This window comes from Spermophilus citellus (genome assembly GCF_964194105.1).
Source record: "Spermophilus citellus genome assembly, chromosome: 17".
NCBI classification, from domain to species: domain Eukaryota; kingdom Metazoa; phylum Chordata; class Mammalia; order Rodentia; family Sciuridae; genus Spermophilus; species Spermophilus citellus.
The window spans coordinates 55,179,249-55,197,375 of NC_138199.1; the positions used below are offsets into that span (position 1 = coordinate 55,179,249).

Genomic DNA, 18,127 nt, shown 5'->3' on the forward strand with positions numbered 1-18,127 from the left:
TCCCAAAGCCTGTGATCCATAATGCCCTGTACTGACTCCACCTTTTCTCCATCTCCTTGCCCCTTAAGCCAAGACCTTTCCCCAGCACTGGCTGCACTGCTATAGCTACACTATGACTTAGCTTAAGATGGAGAAGGAGCGAGGAAGCTGCTGCAATAGAATCTCTCAATATGGCTGAATGAGGCTGCCCAAAGCCCTAGAAGGAGGAAGTGGATAAGTGCTTTATCCAAAAAGATGGCAGCCTCAGGTCTTATCAGAGGATACCAGCTTCCTTACTCCCCCTACCTCTGCTAAGTCACAAAGTGCCACAGCAGAGTAACCAGATGGATGGGGGAGAAGGGGTAGCTGTAGAATTATGAGCTAGAATATAGTTTTGCAGGCCTATTAGTTCACAGTTACACTATCCCAATCAGTTGCTTTATACTAATGTGTTGTTATGAGAGGTGGGGTGAATATTCAAAGAGATATAGTGGGGAGGCTGAAACAACAGGAGTTGATATGCTGCTGCCCACAGGAAAAGGGAGGAGTCATGGCTTCCCACCATAAGCTCCTACCCCCCAGGATGGCCTCATCCCCTTCCTAGTAATCCTAAAGATTATATGATCCAGGAGCTATAGCCCTTTTGCTCTGCCTGCTGCTCAGCAAATTACTTTGGGTTCTAGTTTGATAAGAAGACTTCCTGTGGTGGAAATTGAAAGAGAGGAAAGAGCTGCCCATTTCTGCTCAGGAGGTTGTGGGAAAAGGATGGCCAGAGCTTTGTGTTCACTACATGCCTTCTGGCTTCTGGAGTGGGCACTACTGCTCTTGGGACCTAGTGCTATCCCAGCAGCCTTGGCCTTGAACTTGGACCCTGTGGGACTCACTTTCTATACAGGCCCCAATAACAGCCACTTCGGATTTTCACTGGACTTTCACAAGGACAACCATGGAAGGTGAGCCTTGGGGGAGTTGGGTAGTGGTGAGAAAGGACCCCACACACACACACATACATACACACACTTACACTGCTTCTGTGGGCTTCTAGTTCCCCATTTGTGACAATAGTTGAGGATTCTGGAGTTTATTTGGGTTGAGCTCTTGTCAGGAATGCTGGGGAGATACTGGTTCAGGTAAGGATGTCAGGGAGGAGTACCAATGGAGAGATGGGCACTGAAACTACAGCAAGAAGACAAAAGATAATTCCTTATTTTTTCCTTATGTGTCAATTGTATGACACTTTATCCTCATCCCATCAAAAAGCATAAAGGAGTACCAGGCACAAAGGTGCATGCCTGTAATCCCAGCAACTCAGGGCAGAAGCAGGAGGATTGCAAGTCCCAGGCCAACCTTGGCAACTTAGTGAGGACCTAAGCAAGACCCCTGTCTCAAAACACTTAAAAGGGCATGGTAACACATTCCTGGGTTTAATCTTCAGGACCAAAAGGCGGGGGCAGCACACATCCTAAAATATATCCCCTCCTCCCCATACAAATTATAGATATTTGAAAAGAAGCAATGAAGTGCTTCTTAGTATTGATCAGACTTTAGAATCAGTCTCTGTAGCTATATGACTTATTGTGGCTGACACTGGATTATCCAGTTTTGGAGACTGGTAATGGCAGATAGCCTTCAAGTAACAGTCATTTGGGGGATTTCCTCTGCTAAAGACAATTACTTCGCCTAAAGTCAGGTCCTCTTCTGAAGGTGGCTTGCATTCAATGAGTGTGATCAATGAGAAGCATGCATTTTTTCAAAAGTGCTTGACTGGGACCATGCTAAATACCCTTTATAATTTTTTTTTTTTTTTTTGTATTGGAGATTGAATGCAGGTTGCTTTACCACTAAGCTACATCCCAGATCTATTTTTTATTTTGAGAAAGGATCTTGCTAAGTTGTCTGGCCTGGCATCAAACTTAGAATTCCTCAAAGCTCCTGAGTCGCAGGAATCACACTGCACCTAGTTTCCCCCATACATTTATTATATTTACTATGTGTGTGTGTGTGTGTGTGTGTGTTGCTGAGGACTGAATCCAGGGCCTTGTGCATGCGAGGCAAGCACTCTACCAACTGAGCTGTTTCCCCAGCCCACATTTACTCTTGACAGAATTAATTGGTGTATCCCTGTTATGTTTACATAAGGCGAAACAGTCATCTAAACCTAGATCCTCAGCTCTGTCAGCACCCATATCCCACTTTAGCTTCTCTCATTCTTCAACATTAAAACCAAATCTTAAAGGGCTGGGGTTGTAGCTCAGTGGTAGAGAGCTTGCCTTGTACCTGTGAGATACTGGGTTCGATCCTCAGCACCTTATAAAAACAAATAAATAAAATATATTGTGTCCATCTAAAACTGGAAAAAAAAAAAAAACAATTCTCAAGAAGGGATCTAGTGACAGTCTGTGAACCTCTGGTTTTTGTTGGTAGTAGGAGGGTGGAGACAGTGATCAGCGTTCTAGAGTACTTTTTCAGCAGAAGAAAAACACCATTTAGTGTTCAAATCAAACCAAATAGTTTTAGTCCAGCTCACTGGGTTACAATAGGCATGTGAATTCCCTTACTGAAAGTCCATTTCACTGTCCATAAAATGAAGATCGGTGAGGAAAGATGGTCCAATGTTCCCCGGGCCACACGGCCTTCCCAGCACTGCTCCCAGGGCGGGCTACCAGGCAGGATATGCAGAAATTTGCTCCATGCTCATCCAGCTTTTCTACAGAGTGGCCATCGTGGTGGGCGCCCCGCGGAACCTGGGCCCAAACCAGGAGGAAACTGGCGGCGTGTTCCTGTGCCCCTGGAATGCTGCGGGTGGCCAGTGCTCCCCGCTGTCCTTCAATTTCAGTGAGTCCCTGGAATGAAGGTAAAATGAAGGACCAGAGAGACATGAATGACCAAGGCTTCAATGCCCCATTCCTCCTTGTGCCCTCCAGACGATGAGACCCGAAATATTGGCTCCCAAACTCTCCAAACCTTCAAGGCCCGGCAAGGACTTGGGGCGTCGGTGGTCAGCTGGAAAGACGTAATTGTGGTAGGCGCTGCAGACAGGACACCAGGAGCCGTCGGGGGCGGGGAACAGGGACACGTGGCGTAGCTTGAATCTCATGCCATTCTCCACTATACTGTGGCCCTGCTCCAGGCCTGCGCCCCCTGGCAACACTGGAACGTCCTAGAAAAGACTCAACAAGCTGAAAAGACGCCCGTTGGTGGCTGCGTTGTGGTTCAACTGCAAAGCGGCGGCCGCGCGGAGTACTCACCCTGTCGGTCCAATACCATGAGCCGGGTTTATGTAGAAAATTTTTTTAGTAAGCACCGCCCTTCGTTTTGGCTCCTCCCACTCGCTGCCCTTTAGCTGGGCCCTTAAGCGGACAGCTCCCTAGGTCCGGTTCCCAGGTCCTTCTTTCAATCAGGCGTCGGCTCAGCTCCTGGCCCCGCCCCTTCTGATCAAAGCCACGCCTCCACACCGCTCCCCAAGGCTGGGTCCCTACGGCACTCCGCTCCCTCCAGGCTCCAGGTTGGAGAGTATCCTTCATCTTCCGCCCCTTTGCTGATCCCTTTTCCTCGCCTTCTCTAGACGGAGACAAGCGATACTGTGAAGCGGGCTTCAGTTCCGTGGTAACCCAGGCAAGTAGGGACCAAAAGTGATGTGGGGCGTCCCCGAAAAGGACCCCCTCTCACGTTCAGTGCTTCCCTTTCAGGCAGGAGAGCTGGTGCTTGGAGCCCCTGGCGGCTATTTTTTCTTAGGTAAGTACCCAGCAATACCAACTCTCTCCCTTCTCGCCTGGTCTCCCCTGCACTGGGTCACACACACCTCCTGTCCCCCACTGTTAGGTCTTCTGGCCCGGGCTCCAATTGCCGATATCATCTCGAGTTACCGTCCAGGCACTCTTTTGTGGAACGTTCCTACCCAGAGCTTTACCTACGACTCTAGCAAACCAGAATACTTCGACGGCTATCGGGGTAAACCTGCCACCTCCCCTCTGGGCTTCCCAGCATTCTAAGAGTCACCGCCCACCTCAGCTGTCAGATCCTCTCTGCCTGAGCCTCCAATCCTAGCTGGCCAGCCCCAGAACAGAGGCTCCCCAGCTCAGTTCTCAGCCATTCTCCCCGCCCCGCCCTTTTCTCAACTCTGATGCACCCCATCTCTCCTTTTCCTCCTTGCACTCACAGTGAAGCCTCGAACAAGGTTTACTTAGCCTTTTGATGGCTTCAGTTTTCCCATTTACACAACACAGGGTTTGAACTTGGTCGCTTCTGAGTTCCCTCCTTCTTTGTCTCCGGTTTCCCTCCCTGCTTAAAGCTTCTGAAAACACTAACATGTGCTGTTCTCAGGGTACTCGGTAACCGTGGGAGAGTTCGACGGGGATCTGAACACTACAGGTAAGAAATCCACTTAGGGGGCCGGGGCCACGGGGAGGAACATCTACCCGAATCTCCCCTGGGTGCGGAATGCGGGAGGGGAGGGGTAGATAGGTTCTGAAAATCTCATTCCCTGGACTCCCCAGAGTATGTCTTCGGTGCCCCCACTTGGAGCTCCACCTTGGGAGCGGTGAGTGCCCCCTGCCCTGCCACTCCACATTCAGAACCTGACAGTCCTCACGCTGACAACTTCCTTGCGCCCCCAAACCTCCTGCCCTTTCTCAGTGGGAGCTGCAGGCTTCCAAGGAAGCAGGAATAATGGGCTCCATTGCGTTCTACGTGCAGGTGGAAATTCTGGACTCCTATTACCAGACGCTACACCAATTGCACGGAGAGCAGGTGGGCGCCACTTCCCAGCTGGAGTGGCAGAGGCCCTGGAGCTGAGACCCCAAATATTTCATGGGCAGATGTCTAACAGAGGGTGTTGAGTCTGGAGGCACGAACTAAGGTGCTCCCCATCTTGCAGGTGGCTTCTTATTTCGGGCATTCTGTGGTCGTCACTGATGTCAATGCAGACGGGTGAGAAGGAGAGCCCCACTCCTATCCAGTTGGGTCCCCAATTAACAGAGGCCGAAGCTAGCCTCCATCTCTTCTTTTCTCAGCCCTTCCTTTCCTGTGACTACCTAGGGAAGGAGGAGAAAGAGGGTGGGTGAGATTTGGCCCTCCTCTCTAAAATCCTAATCATCCATCTGGCTCGCAGGAGGCACGACCTGCTGGTGGGTGCTCCACTGTACATGGAGAGCCGGGCCGACCGCAAGCTGGCAGAGGTGGGACGCGTGTACTTGTACCTGCAACCCCGAGGCCCCCACGCTCTGGGTGCCCCCAGCCTCCTGCTGACCGGCACACAGCTCTATGGGCGATTTGGCTCTGCTATTGCACCCTTGGGCGACCTCAACCGGGATGGCTATAATGGTAGGGAAGAGAGGAACCCCACTTGCTGCAGGGGGGTTGACAGCCATCATAAAAAGCTGGACTCGATCTCTGGGCAGCAGGAGCCAGGAAAGGCTCAGGCAAGGAGTGACACTATCCTAAATGTGGTTTCAAAACCCAGCTGCTGAGTGGGAGCAGATAGGAGAATTAAAGGGAATCAGTTAGAATGGATTTGCCCTAATCCAGGACAGATGACCACCTGGACAGCAGAATTTGGCAGTGAAATTAGAGATGAGGGTGACTTCATAGATAATTAGGAATTAGATTACTAGGACTTGATGGGTTGTGAGATATGGGATAAGGGAGAGAGAGGAGTTGGGTGCGTTGGTGGTGCTCTTCACTGCCTGGAACTCAGGCCATGGCACAGGTCTGGAGGAGAAAGGAGGTCCATACCTCTTGAAGGGCTTGGGACCATTAGGTGGAAATGTCCAGGGAATCCTTGGACATGGTTTCCCCCACTTCTAGGAGAGAGGACTGAGTGAGAGGTAGATACTTGGGAAGAACAGTTCAGGTCTAGCCTGTGAAATGAGAAGAGGCCCAGGATAGAGCCCTTAGGAGTAGGAGCATTTAGGGGATACCCAGAGGAGGTGAATCAGAAAGAAACAGAAACAGAGTATCCAGAGGAGATAGAAGGAGAACCTTGAGATCCAATGACCTAGAATTCTCTCCAAGGAAGAGAATGCTTTAAGCAGGAGGAAGGATAGGATCACTGGCTGCCTATGCTGTTGAAAGGTACAGTTAGATGGACTGGGGAAGTATCCCATGGGCATTATCAAGAAGGAGGTCACTGGTGAGACTAACAAGAATCAATCAAGGGTGGGGTAGGGACAGAAGTTAGAATACCATGGGGCAAGGTATGAATAAAGGTGAAGAATTGGAGGCAGGCAGTATAGAAGACTCTTTCAACCAGTTTGACTTAAGAAAGCAAAAAGCAAAAGGATGATCATGGAAAGGAGGGAAGTCAAGGGAAGATTATTTCAATTCAGAAGAATAGGGAGTATGTTGAATATGAAGGAAAATGGTCTTATGAGGAAACTTAAGGATAAGCCAGAAGAAGGTCCCTGAGAGGCAGGGTCAAGGAGGAGCACCTATTCAAGGATCATATGAGGAGAGGGAGAGAAAGTAGGTGTAAATTTATAAGACAGCAGTTACACTGCTCCTCTTTATGAAGTAAAGATGAGATCACCTACTGAAGGAAGTGGGTGCAGGTAGCTTGTCAGAATGGAGCAGTTTCAAAATAGGTGCTGAGTAGAAAACTCTTCAGACTGCTGTGAGGCCTTGAGCCTCGAGGTCCCAGTGAAGGCTGGAGATCTGGAATTCATGATGCCCAATCTAAATTAGCCCAAAGTGGAATCCAAAGTGAAAACTGGCAACAGGGCAACAAGACCAAGGATATAACAAGGAAGATAAAATGCTCAGGAAATGAGAGGAGGGGGAGAGGGATCAGGAGAGAGAGGGGACCACAGCATGAGGATAGGCTGTGGTGAGGGTGCTCTTATCTGGATGAATTCTGTGTAATTTGATTAGGAAAAGCAACAATGGTATTTAAAAGTAAAGACCTGCTATACAGAAAACATATCGTAAACCAAATTAGAGGACAAAGAAAAGATAGTTGTAACACATATAGCAAAGTCCTTAATTCTTTCTTTCTTTCTTTCTTTTTTATTTTTTGGCAGTGCTGGGGATTGAATCCAGAGTCTTGTGCATGCAAGGCAAGCACTCTACCAACTGACTATATCCCCAGCCCCAAGACCTTAATTCTTAAGTTGTGCAAAGACTTCTTTTTTGGTTAGTACTAAGGATTGAACCTAGGGGGCATTCTACCACTGAGCTACATCCCCAGCCTTTTTTATTTTTATTTTTATTTTGAGATTGGGTCTTGCTAAGTTGCTGAGGCTGGCCTCAAAGTTTGCCATCCTTCTGCCTTAGCCTCTCAAGTCATTGGGATTACAGGCAGGTGCCATCGTGCCTATCCAAAGAACTTTATAAGATTATCTTTTATTGAAAATATTAGTGTGCTGGGGTTGGAGCTCAGTGGTAGAGCACTTACCTTACATGCCCAAGGCCTGAGGCTCCATCCTCCATAGCAGAAAAAAAAAAAATAGTGATAACAAGCTGGTAGTGATGTGGCTCCGAGTTTGCATGGTGAAAGTGGAATTAAAAAATAGAAAAAAAAAAAGTTCCATCAAGGAAGAGGGACCAATATTTAATAAGTCTCAGTTATTTAGTCTTCTGGGATTCAGTTTTTGCATCTAAAATAGAAGTAATAGGGGCTGCGGTTGTGGCTCAGTGGTAGAGCGCTCACCTAGTACATGTGAGGCCCTGGGTTCGATCCTCAGCACCACATAAAAATAAAATAAAGGAATGTGTCCACCTACAACTAAAAAATATAAAAATAAAATAAAGTAGAAGTAATAATGCTAGATTTTCAGAATGAAAGGAAATATTGTCAATATATTCTCCTCTATAGATAGTAAGGGCTTTTACTATTTTGATAACAATTCTACTTGACTCATCTCTCTCCTGTCAGATTGCAAACTCCCAGAAGACAGTGCAGCCACCTCCTTGCCCCAGACTTTGTAGCTTTCTAGACTCTTCCGGTCTGCCCACAGAAGAAGCTCAGGAGGGTTTTACAGAGTCTCTAGGGTGATTGAATGACAGACATTTCCTTTCTCTTACTCCTTCCAGATGTTGCAGTGGCTGCCCCCTATGGGGGTCCTAGTGGTCGAGGCCAAGTGCTGATTTTCCTGGGTCAAAGTGAGGGGCTGAGCTCACGCCCTGCCCAGGTCCTGGACAGCCCCTTCCTCACAGGCTCTGGCTTTGGCTTCTCCTTGCGAGGTGCTGTGGACATCGATGACAATGGATACCCAGGTGCTCCTGAACTGCCTCCAATAAGACAAGGAAGGCCTTATGGCATTTGCCAGAAGTGCTGACAGATATAGCTGGGGGCCAATGCCTGACCTAGTGCCGCAAGGGCTCTGGGATGCCTGCGGTGGGGGAGCCAGTCAAGCCTTCGGTGGGGGAGATGGTATGAGGCACCTCTGGAAAGATGACATGACATTGCCCCTTCTGACTCCTCTCCCAATGTCTACAGACTTGCTGGTGGGAGCCTATGAGGCCAGCAAGGTGGCTGTATACAGGTGAGCACTGGTCCAGCAGTGGGGTGGGGAAGGCCCATATGATCAGAGGAGGCCACGCCAGGAAGGGTCACAATAGCAGGCTTCCCCTGATCCCATCAGAGCTCAGCCGGTAGTGAGGACCACTGTCCAGCTGCTGGTGCAAGACTCACTGAATCCTGCTGTGAAGAATTGTGTTCTGGAACAGACCAAAACACCAGTGAGCTGGTGAGGTGGTGGAGGGCATGGGCCTGGCAGGATCCAGGACCTCAGAGAGGCTCTAGCCCCTGAACCAACTCATGTCTTTGTAGCTTCAACATCCAGATGTGTGTGGGCGCCACGGGGCACAACATTCCTCAGAAGCTGCGTGAGTGTCATGGAGGGGGTTGGAGGGAAGCAGGTCTGGGCTTCCCAGAGGCTGGCCAGGGAGATCCTGATCCTTATTGTTTGCCCTGCCAGATATAAATGCTGAGCTGCAGCTGGACCGGCAGAAGCCCCGCCACGGCCGGCGGGTGCTACTGCTGGACTCTCAACAGGCGGCCATCACTCTGAGCCTCGACCTGAGTGGAAGGCACAGCCCCATCTGCCACACCATTAAAGCCTTCCTTCGAGTATGTCCAGGCCAGGGACTGATGGGGCTGGGTGTGCCAAGCTTACCCACCAGGCTTATTCATCCAGCCTTGGGGCACCGGGATGGGTGCTGTGGGTACAGAAATGGTCAGTAGGACATGGTCCCTACTGGCCAGGGAAGGCAAGATGTACAAGTAGCAGGACTGCCCAACTCTTGACTCTCTCTTAGGATGAGACAGATTTCCGGGATAAGCTGAGCCCTATTGTGCTCAGCCTCAACGTGTCCCTGCCACTCGAGAAGACTGGAGTAGCCCCTGCTCTTGTGCTACACGGAGACACACATGTCCAGGAGCAGGTGGGTGGGGCAGAGGGGAGGCAAGGGAGATGCAAGACTCCTGACAGGAAATCAGGATTAGGGTTAGTACACAAGTTGAAATGTGAATCTCAAAACCTTGATGTCACCTCTAAACCCTAATGAACCGCCCAAATCTCAATATCCCCTAAACTCTAATGTAAACTCATAAACCCTGACATCACCACCAAGCCCTATAGCTTGTATCAACCCCAAAGACTTGAGATTTCCACGTTCCTCATCTTAGGTTGTCTACTCCCTAAGCTCTGACATGAATCCCAAGCCTATTCTTGTCTTCCTAACCCTGATGTAACCCACCAAACCCCAAAACCTCAAGCACCTCTAGCTGATCCATAAACCCTGCTGTGTCCTTTCTAGACCCGCATCATCCTGGACTGTGGAGAAGATGATCTGTGTGTGCCCCAGCTTTGGCTCACTGCCATGGTGTGAGGGAACCTCCCACTCTAACCCTGCCCCTTTGTCCCACGAAATCTGTTTCCCACCTGGGTCCTGGCTCCTCCTCCCAGACCCTGTATATCTGGACTGAGCCTTCCTGACTTCACCCATTTCCCCCCACAGGATGGGCTCCCCACTCCTATTTGGGGCTGATAATGTGCTGGAGCTGCAGGTGAACGCAGGCAATGAGGGCGAGGGGGCTTATGAGGCAGAGCTGGCGGTGCACCTGCCCCCAGGCGCCCACTACATGCAGGTTCTCAGCAACATTGAGGTGAGTCCCCCACCCTGGGGCATTGCCTGGGACCTGGAGGGTGACTCTCAACTCCCACAGGAGAGCTCCCATTTCGCTTACCTTTTGCTGTAAAAGATGACTTACTTTTAAATATATATATATATATATATATATATATATATATATATATGGAAGAGAAAAACTTGCTAATGACACAAAATTGAAGGCTATTATAAAACACCCAATAAGGCTCAGGAACTAAATGTTAACAGGAACATTTTCTGGATTTCCTTCCAGTCTTTCACTCCAACATTGGCAGGTACTTACGTGGTTATCTGTTTTCCATCCTGCTGATGTATTTTATAACAATGGGGCTCTACTCTATGTACTATTCTGTGTTCTTTTTAATGTTCAAAATGAAAATTCACTTAAAAATGTAATAAAGTGCATAGCAATACAGAAACTAGAATCCTGCCCCCCATCTTGGCACATAAGTCTCACAGATTTACCAAGAAAGTGCCAGATACACATGGGCTTCTCTGTAACCCACCTATGCCTCCCAACTGCTCCAAAAAGGGCTTTGGGAGGCTCATCTGCAACCAGAAGAAAGAGAATGAGACCAAAATGGTGCTGTGCGAGCTGGGAAACCCCATGAAGAAGAACACCCAGGTGAGGCCTTCGAGACATGCGCAGACAGCGGGGAGGGGACACTGAGTTTGGAGTCAGGTAGCTCTGGGCTGGAATCCTTGTCTCATACTCCCTATCAGCATGTTCCTGGGTGAATGACTTTCCCTCTCCAAGTGGGCTTCTGGGTAAAATGGAGATAATAATGGTAATTTTGGCGTGGGTGGGCTGGAGGCCATATTCAGAGCAGGGCTGCGCAGGGTGGAGTGGACATCTTGGCAGTGACTTTGGTCCTCTGCATCTCTCAGATAAGAATCACAATGTTGGTGAGTGTGGAAAACCTAGAAGAAGCTGGAGAGTATGTGTCCTTTCAGCTGCAGATAAGGAGGTACTAGACTGGGAAGCCCTCCTTTCCCCTACTTTCCCCCCATGCAGGGACACTTCCTTACAGAAAGGTCTTCAGTGGTGTCTGTCTTGCATTTCCCTGTTCCCTTTCTTCCTCGGGGACTTCTTTCTGAGTCTTGGAGCCCTAGAGGACAGCCCTCCACACCTTCCCAGGCCTATCTACAGTGTAGCATGCTGTTTGGGAAATTAGCTCTCTCTGAGCCCTCTGAAATTCTGGCTGCACCCCAGAGAGTCTCTGGGCTAGTCTACCTGACCTGCCTCTTCTCACCCTTCCCCTCCAGCAAGAACAGCCAGAATCCAAACAGCAAGGTTGTGCTGCTGGATGTGCCAGTCCGGGCAGAGGCCAGAGTGGAGCTGCGAGGGTGAGCAGCCAAGAATGGAAAGGGGAGATGGTGGAAGGGCTCTAAAGTTCAGGTGAGGATCTGGGATGCAGCTCAGTGACAGAGTGCATGCTTAGCAAGTGTGGGGCTCTGGGTTCTATCTGCAGCACCTCAAAGACAAAAACACAAAGGAGTAAATTTAGGGGGCCATTGAGGGTTCCCCAAAGACTCTCCAGGGGATCAAACTTACTCTGGAGGCTTGGGCACCTACAGGAACTCCTTCCCAGCCTCTCTCGTGGTGGCAGCAGAAGAAAGTGACAGGGAACAGAAAGGCTTGGACAGCTGGATCCCCAAAGTAGAACACACTTATGAGGTAGGAAGGAGCCTCTGGTCCCCGGGCTAGGGTGAGAGGGTTCTAAGGGCTGTGGGTGATATGCTGAACTCATCCTACTATCACACCCCACCCCCAAGCTCCATAACAAGGGTCCTGGTACTGCAAATGGCCTCCACCTCAGCATCCACCTCCCTGGCCAGTCCCAGCCCTCGGACCTCCTCTACATCCTGAATATACAGCCCCAGGGGGGCCTTCAGTGCTCCTCACAACCTTCTCCCAACCCCCTCAAGGTGAGAACTGGGTGGGTGAAAGACCTGAGGGAATCCTCCGACCAACAATCACAGTCTCTGAGGTTGGGGACACAAACCACGGGGAAATTGATAGCTCCCTTGCCTCCCCAGCTGGACTGGAGGCTGCCCACGCCCAGCCCTTCTCCCAGTCAACCAGTCCATCGCAAGCGGGACCGCAGACAGGCCTTCTTGCCAGGGCTCAAGCAGCCTGGAGAACAGGATCCAATTCTGGTGGTGAGCACCCTGTGGTCTCCAGCTGGGGCCTGCCTGGGCCCAGGAGCCAGAGGGGATAGGAGTCAGGAAGAGCCCCCCTGGGACCCATAAAGTACTTCAAGGGAACAGGAAAGATGATGCTGGGCTGATATCTGGAGTGGGCTGGGGGACACTTGTAGTTAAGCTTCCCAGTACATTAAAAAAATTGCCAAAGCAATGTTGCAAACATTCTGGGTATTGAAGGCTATGTGATGGCCTCCTCCTTCCAGCCTTGTCCCTGCGTTTCTGGGCTGTCGAGCAAACTGCATGTAGAGACACCATCCGAAGCTCTAACCTGAGGCCCTTCCCGAGGGGAAGGGGTGAGGGGCAGGGGATAAAGGCCAGGAGGGGCTGGGGACTGATGACACATCCTCTCAGAGCTGCGAGTCGGCGTCCTGTACTGTGGTGCAGTGTGAGCTGCAGGAGATGGTGCGCGGGCAAAGAGCCACCGTCACGGTGCTGGCCCTGCTGTCGCTGCCCAGCCTCCGCCAGGTGGGGTTGGGCGCGGGTGGGCAAGGCCCTATGGAGGCGGGACCCGAGTTTGCAGGGAGAGAGGAGGGGCTTCGGGGGCGGGAACGGGGAGGCGGAGCTTCGGGGGCGGGGAAAGGGAGAGGACGAGGTTTGGCTCCGGGGGTGAGGGCGGTATTCCCAGAGAGGAGTCCGCCGCCCTGAGGCGTCCTGTGGCTTGTGCAAGTGCCTTTTACCCCCACCCTCGGTAGAGGCCGCTGGATCAGTTTGTGCTGCAGTCGCACGCTTGGTTCAATGTCTCTTCCCTTCCCTACGCGGTGCCTGCGCTCAGCCTGCCCAGCGGAGAAGCCCTGGTGAGCGAGAGGGGACCACGGGGAGATGTGGCCTACAAGAACCATTGGTATTCCTGTGTCGGTGCCCAGCCAGCGTGGGGGCAGGGTCTCCCTGGAGCTGAGGGGTGGTACGGGGAGGTGATGGCTTGGCTGGGGGTGGGGCGCTGTTAAAAGGCCCCAGGTGTGAATCTTTGAAAAGGTGGATGTCAAGAGTCTTAGGAGAGGCCAGGGTTGTGGCTCAGCGGTAGAGCGCTCATCCAGCAAGTGTGAAACACTGGGTTTGATTCTCAGCACCACATATAAATTAATTAATTAATAATAATAATAAAAAGAGTCTGAGGAGACACCAGTTTTGTCCCCAGGTGCAGACACAGCTGTTTCGGGCTCTGGAGGAGCGGCCCATTCCCATTTGGTGGGTACTGGTGGGAGCTCTGGGTGGCCTGCTGCTGCTCACCATTCTGGTCCTGGCCATGTGGAAGGTAAGATGTAAAGGTGGGCACAAACTAGGAGGCAGGGAAAGACCAGGCCTGTCCTGTGTACATCTTTACTATTGGAATGTCATTCTCTGAGGACCCCTTCAGGGCATAAACTCCTAGAAGGGGTGGCAACTGACATTCTAAGGCCTTTAGACCTTTTGAGGAAGAGCCTTCTAGAATTCCTGGCTGTTGTGGATAGGGTTAACTTCCTCCAGTTCTGTCCTTCCCTTCCCCTAGTGAGGTGAGAGAACAAAGGAATGGTCCTGTCCCTGCCCCTTGCTTCTTAGGAGATCCTGGAGGATCACTCATTGCTCTGCTCCTGGAGAATAGTGCCCACGCCCTAGGAAGATGTGGCGCTTTTAGGGAAAGCATACATTAAACTTGTAATCATCACATATCATCACATGCTTGAGTCAGAGACAAACTTCAATATCTAAGACAAAATCAGAGCTGGACATGGAGGCACAACCTTGTAATCAGGGTGCTCAGGGCTAGAGCACTTGCCTAGCATGCTTGAGGCCCTGGGTTGATCCTAAGTACTCCAAAAGAAAAGAAAACAAAGAAAGAAAAAGAAAAAATCAGAGGAGAAAAAAAATTTTTTTTTCCAGAAATAAATAGGGAAAGGTTTCCAGCTGTGTGCAGTGGGGCTCAGGTACTGTGCTGGTCCAGGGAAAAGATCTGTGGCTGCTGGAGCCCAGCACATTTTCTTACACTTTGAGGCATAGGGATAATCTCTAGCTTCTGACTCCAGCCCCTGTGCACCCCCCAGGCTGGCTTCTTCAAGCGAAATCGACCACCCCTGGAAGAAGATGAAGAGGAGTGAAGCCCAGCCCAGTGCTGATCTGACTGTGTGTGGTGCCTGCTTTGCCTCCTCATCTCCACCTTGCTCCCTAGCTCTGACCTCTACGGGTTGGAGCTGTTCCATGTTGGCCTTTTGGTGTCCTTTCTCTTCCAACAGAGTAGGATCACCTCCTTTCATGTTGCCTAATAAAGACACTGACCCCCAAAACCTAGTGAGCTGTCTCCTCTTGGGGTCCAAGAAAGAGAGGGGAAGTGGAGAGATATTTGCATATCTCTCTGGGGACCAGAGCTGATAGAAGTCTGATGGAGAGTGTCTCTGCCAGAGCAGATGTTACAAATTACTGTCAAGGATCAGGGTGGGGGCAGCAGATGTGAGAGAGATGGGGTGGCAGGGCCTCCAGGCAAGACTGGAGGAGGGTAAGGGTGTTTGCAGGTGTATGTGTGAGTGGGGGTTGGGAGAGGCAGAGAAGGAAGGCTGGGTGCCTGGTGGGCAGATTTAAACAGAATATTTTTCATGATTTTGAAGAGATAAATCTAAAATGCTCTGAGACTTGGGAAAAATAACATGATCTCCTGGCCTCTCTCCACCCCTCAAAAAAAAAAAAAAAAAAAAAAAAAGCCTGTAAAACTGTGTTCAGAGTGAGGGCAGAGGGAGCCTGATAGAGCTCTCAGCCTGAGGAGGGCAGTGTCACACCAAAGGAAGACAGCAAGGATTGTACCTACCCCCAAACCTTGCTACTACCACCCTGATGTTGTTCCTTCCTCCCCACTGACAAGAAGGGTCTTCTGTTAATAAGGGAGTGAGGAGTGGTAGACAACTTTCCAACTGATTCATGTGTTCCATAAATATTGAGCACCTACCATGTGCCTTGGACTATTCCAGTGCTGGGATAAAGTAATGAATACAATCCTTGCCTTCATGAAACTCGAATTCAAGTGGAGAAAGAATAAAGCAAGAAGCCAGGCCCAGTGGCGCATGCCTGTGATCCCAGCAGCTTGGGAGGCTGAGGGAGGAGGCTCAAGAATTCAAAGCCAGGGTCTGGGGATGTGGCTCAAGCAGTAGCGCGCTCGCCTGGCATGCGTGCGCCCCGGGTTCGATCCTCAGCACCACATACAAACAAAGATGTTGTGTCCGCCGAGAACTAAAAAAATAAATATTAAAATTCTCTCTTATCTCTCTCTCTCTCTTTAAAAAAAAATTTTAAAAAAATGGGCTGAGGATGTGGCTTAGTGGTTGAGTACCCCTGAGTTCAATCCCCAGTACCCTCCCCCCAAAAAATAAAGCAAGAAATAAATACAGTTGGGCATGGTGGCACATGCCTGTAATCCCAGCCACTTGGGAGGCTGAGGCAGGGGGATTGCAAGTTCAAGAACAGCTTTAGCAATTTAGCAAGATCCTGTCTCAAAAAGATAAAATAAAAAGTCTGGGATTACTTCAGTAGTAGAGCACCCCTGGGTTTAATCCAAGTACCACACACACAAAAAGAAAGAGAAAAAAAAATAGATAAATGTGTCAGTGGTGGTCAGCTATGGGTGAAAATAAAGGAAAGGAGATAGTGATAGAACACCCGTGGGGGTTGAGAGGAGCTGCCATCTTCAGGAGAATGGTCAGGGAAGGTGTCTTTGATGAGGTGAGCCGAGAGGGATAAATAATGCATGTGACATGGAGATGGTGTTCTGGCAGAAAGAGCAGCCAGTGAGAAGGCCCTGAGGAGCAGATTGTGTGTGTTCCAACAAAAGTAAGGAGGACAGCTGGGTGAAAGGTACAGGAGAGGAGGTCAGAGAGGTAGGGAAGGGCAGGCAGGTAGGCACAGCTTGAGGCCATGGGTTGAACTTTGGACTTGATGCTAAGTGATGGGGGAAGCTATTGATGAACAGACTTACCTCACAAGGGCTGATAATATTTGATTCTAAGAAAAATAATTTGAACTCCATGCATGAGAAGTTCCAGGACAGGTTTCTAGTTGAGTGACTGTGAACATCTGAGAAAAGATTAAGCCATGATAGTTAACACCAGCCAAACTTCCCCTTCATCGCTACAATTGGATGGCCCCAAACAACTTATATCCAGCAAAGCTTTTGGCATTAGTCCTTAGAGACAAGACAGAAACGTGAGCTGATCATAGAGACTCAGATTGAGACCTGATGGTCTAAATCTCTATGATGGTGTCTCAAAGCTCCACTGTGGCCCTGGGCTGTCTGGCATTGTCGTGAGTTCCTTGCATGGAGGCAGAGGAAGCCACTTTTCACCCTGCAGATGGTTGCTGGCTGGGGTGAAGGGGAGAAAGGGGGCGCCAATACAATGGGTGACTGAAGTAGATTCAAGGCAGCCTTGACAGATTGTAAAGTTGGGTTGAAACCAACAAGATGAAATTCACCAAGGAAGAGTGCTAAATCCTGTGTTTTGGTTCCAAAAAAAAAAAAAAATGGTTACATAAGAATAAGACTGGGAATCTGGTTAGATGGAAATTTCTGTTGAAAGAAATAGAGCTGCTGGTACATACCTGTAATCCCAGTGACTCAGGAAGCTAAGGAAAGAAGATTCAAGGCCAGATTCAGCAAATTAGCAAGACCTTGTCTCAAAATAAATAAACGGCTGAGGTTGTGGCTCAGTCAGAGAGTGCTTCATTCACATATGTGAGGCACTGGGTTCAATTCTCTGCACTACATATAAATAAATGAATAAAATAAAGGCCCATCAACAACTAAAAAATACATATATATTTAAAAATAAATAAAAAGGGTTAGGGATGTAACTCAGTGGTTGAGTGCTTCTAGATTCAATCCCTAGTAGTGAAGGGGAAAAAAAAGATAAAGAGGAGGAGGAAGAGAAGAAGCAAGGAGGGAGAAGAAGAAAAAAAGAGGAGGAGGATAAATATCCAGTGGATCTAACCAGGAGGGAAGCCTGCTGTCCTTTGGGGAACAAGGTCTTTGCCTTGAGTATCCAGTCCCCTCCTGGGCACCATGTTGTGCTAAAGAGAAGGTGACTAGCCAGTGTCACCCAAGAGAGGGTTTCAGCATCAAGTTAGATGAGGATTTGATGATACGGAGCAGAAGCTGAGTGATGTTGACAGCTGGAAATAATGAACTGAGAGAAAAGAAAGGTTGGCTGGGGCTACTCTTCAAATGTAGGGTGTAATGACTGGCGAAGAAAGAAAAGATCCAGGCTGTCATTCGTGAGGCCAGAGCTAGTGGGACCAACAGATGATTCTCGGAGAAAAAAAGCTGGAAGAACATTCTAGCTAGGGTGTCTACCCTGGAATGGGTCTTATCACCTAAGGGAAGGTGAGCCCCCTCCTTATTCTAGGCCAACCACAGCCCCATTTATTGCACACCTGCTCCTGACAGGTTTGTGCTGGATTCTACATCATCATCTCATTTAATTGTTACAACAACCCTATCAGGTAGATGATTACAATTCCCATGACAAACAATGACTGAGGACCATAACGCTAAATTAACTTGCAGGTGACTTAATAAGAGGCTGAGGCTAAATGCGCCCCCAGATCTGAGTAATTCAGAATTTTAGAGAGTCCAACCTGCATAACACTCTGAGTGTCTGAGGAGAGAAGTGGCAGGGAATTCTTAACACCTTTTTGAGACAATCATGACCGTACCCCTTTGAAAGCAAGCAATAACCATTCCAATTTTGCACCAAGTTTCACGAACCCCAAGACTCCCTTAATTGGACTCAACACTCAACACTCCCTGGCTGCTCAGATTCTGGAAGGATGGGGTGGGCAGCAGGCGGGCCGTGTTGAGGTGGCGGGCGGAGCCTGG

The 18,127-nt window shown here is 49.6% G+C and overlaps 1 protein-coding gene across 1 annotated transcript; it reads left to right on the forward strand.

Moving 5' to 3' along the window:
• The first annotated feature begins 353 nt into the window (after positions 1 to 353).
• Positions 354 to 14,544, forward strand: ITGA2B (integrin subunit alpha 2b). Its single transcript, XM_081270662.1, has 30 exons — positions 354 to 932; positions 2,693 to 2,814; positions 2,904 to 3,001; positions 3,110 to 3,275; positions 3,545 to 3,598; positions 3,673 to 3,714; positions 3,802 to 3,930; positions 4,303 to 4,350; positions 4,476 to 4,519; positions 4,675 to 4,728; positions 4,856 to 4,908; positions 5,090 to 5,301; positions 8,008 to 8,190; positions 8,414 to 8,459; positions 8,559 to 8,663; positions 8,747 to 8,802; positions 8,895 to 9,046; positions 9,235 to 9,360; positions 9,736 to 9,803; positions 9,937 to 10,084; positions 10,622 to 10,714; positions 10,978 to 11,057; positions 11,356 to 11,436; positions 11,668 to 11,767; positions 11,866 to 12,018; positions 12,130 to 12,252; positions 12,649 to 12,762; positions 12,990 to 13,091; positions 13,433 to 13,549; positions 14,316 to 14,544. Exons 1-30 carry the CDS (start codon positions 745 to 747, stop codon positions 14,367 to 14,369), a joined length of 3,111 nt encoding a protein of 1,036 aa, XP_081126788.1. The 5' UTR covers positions 354 to 744; the 3' UTR covers positions 14,370 to 14,544.
• The last annotated feature ends 3,583 nt before the right edge of the window (positions 14,545 to 18,127 follow it).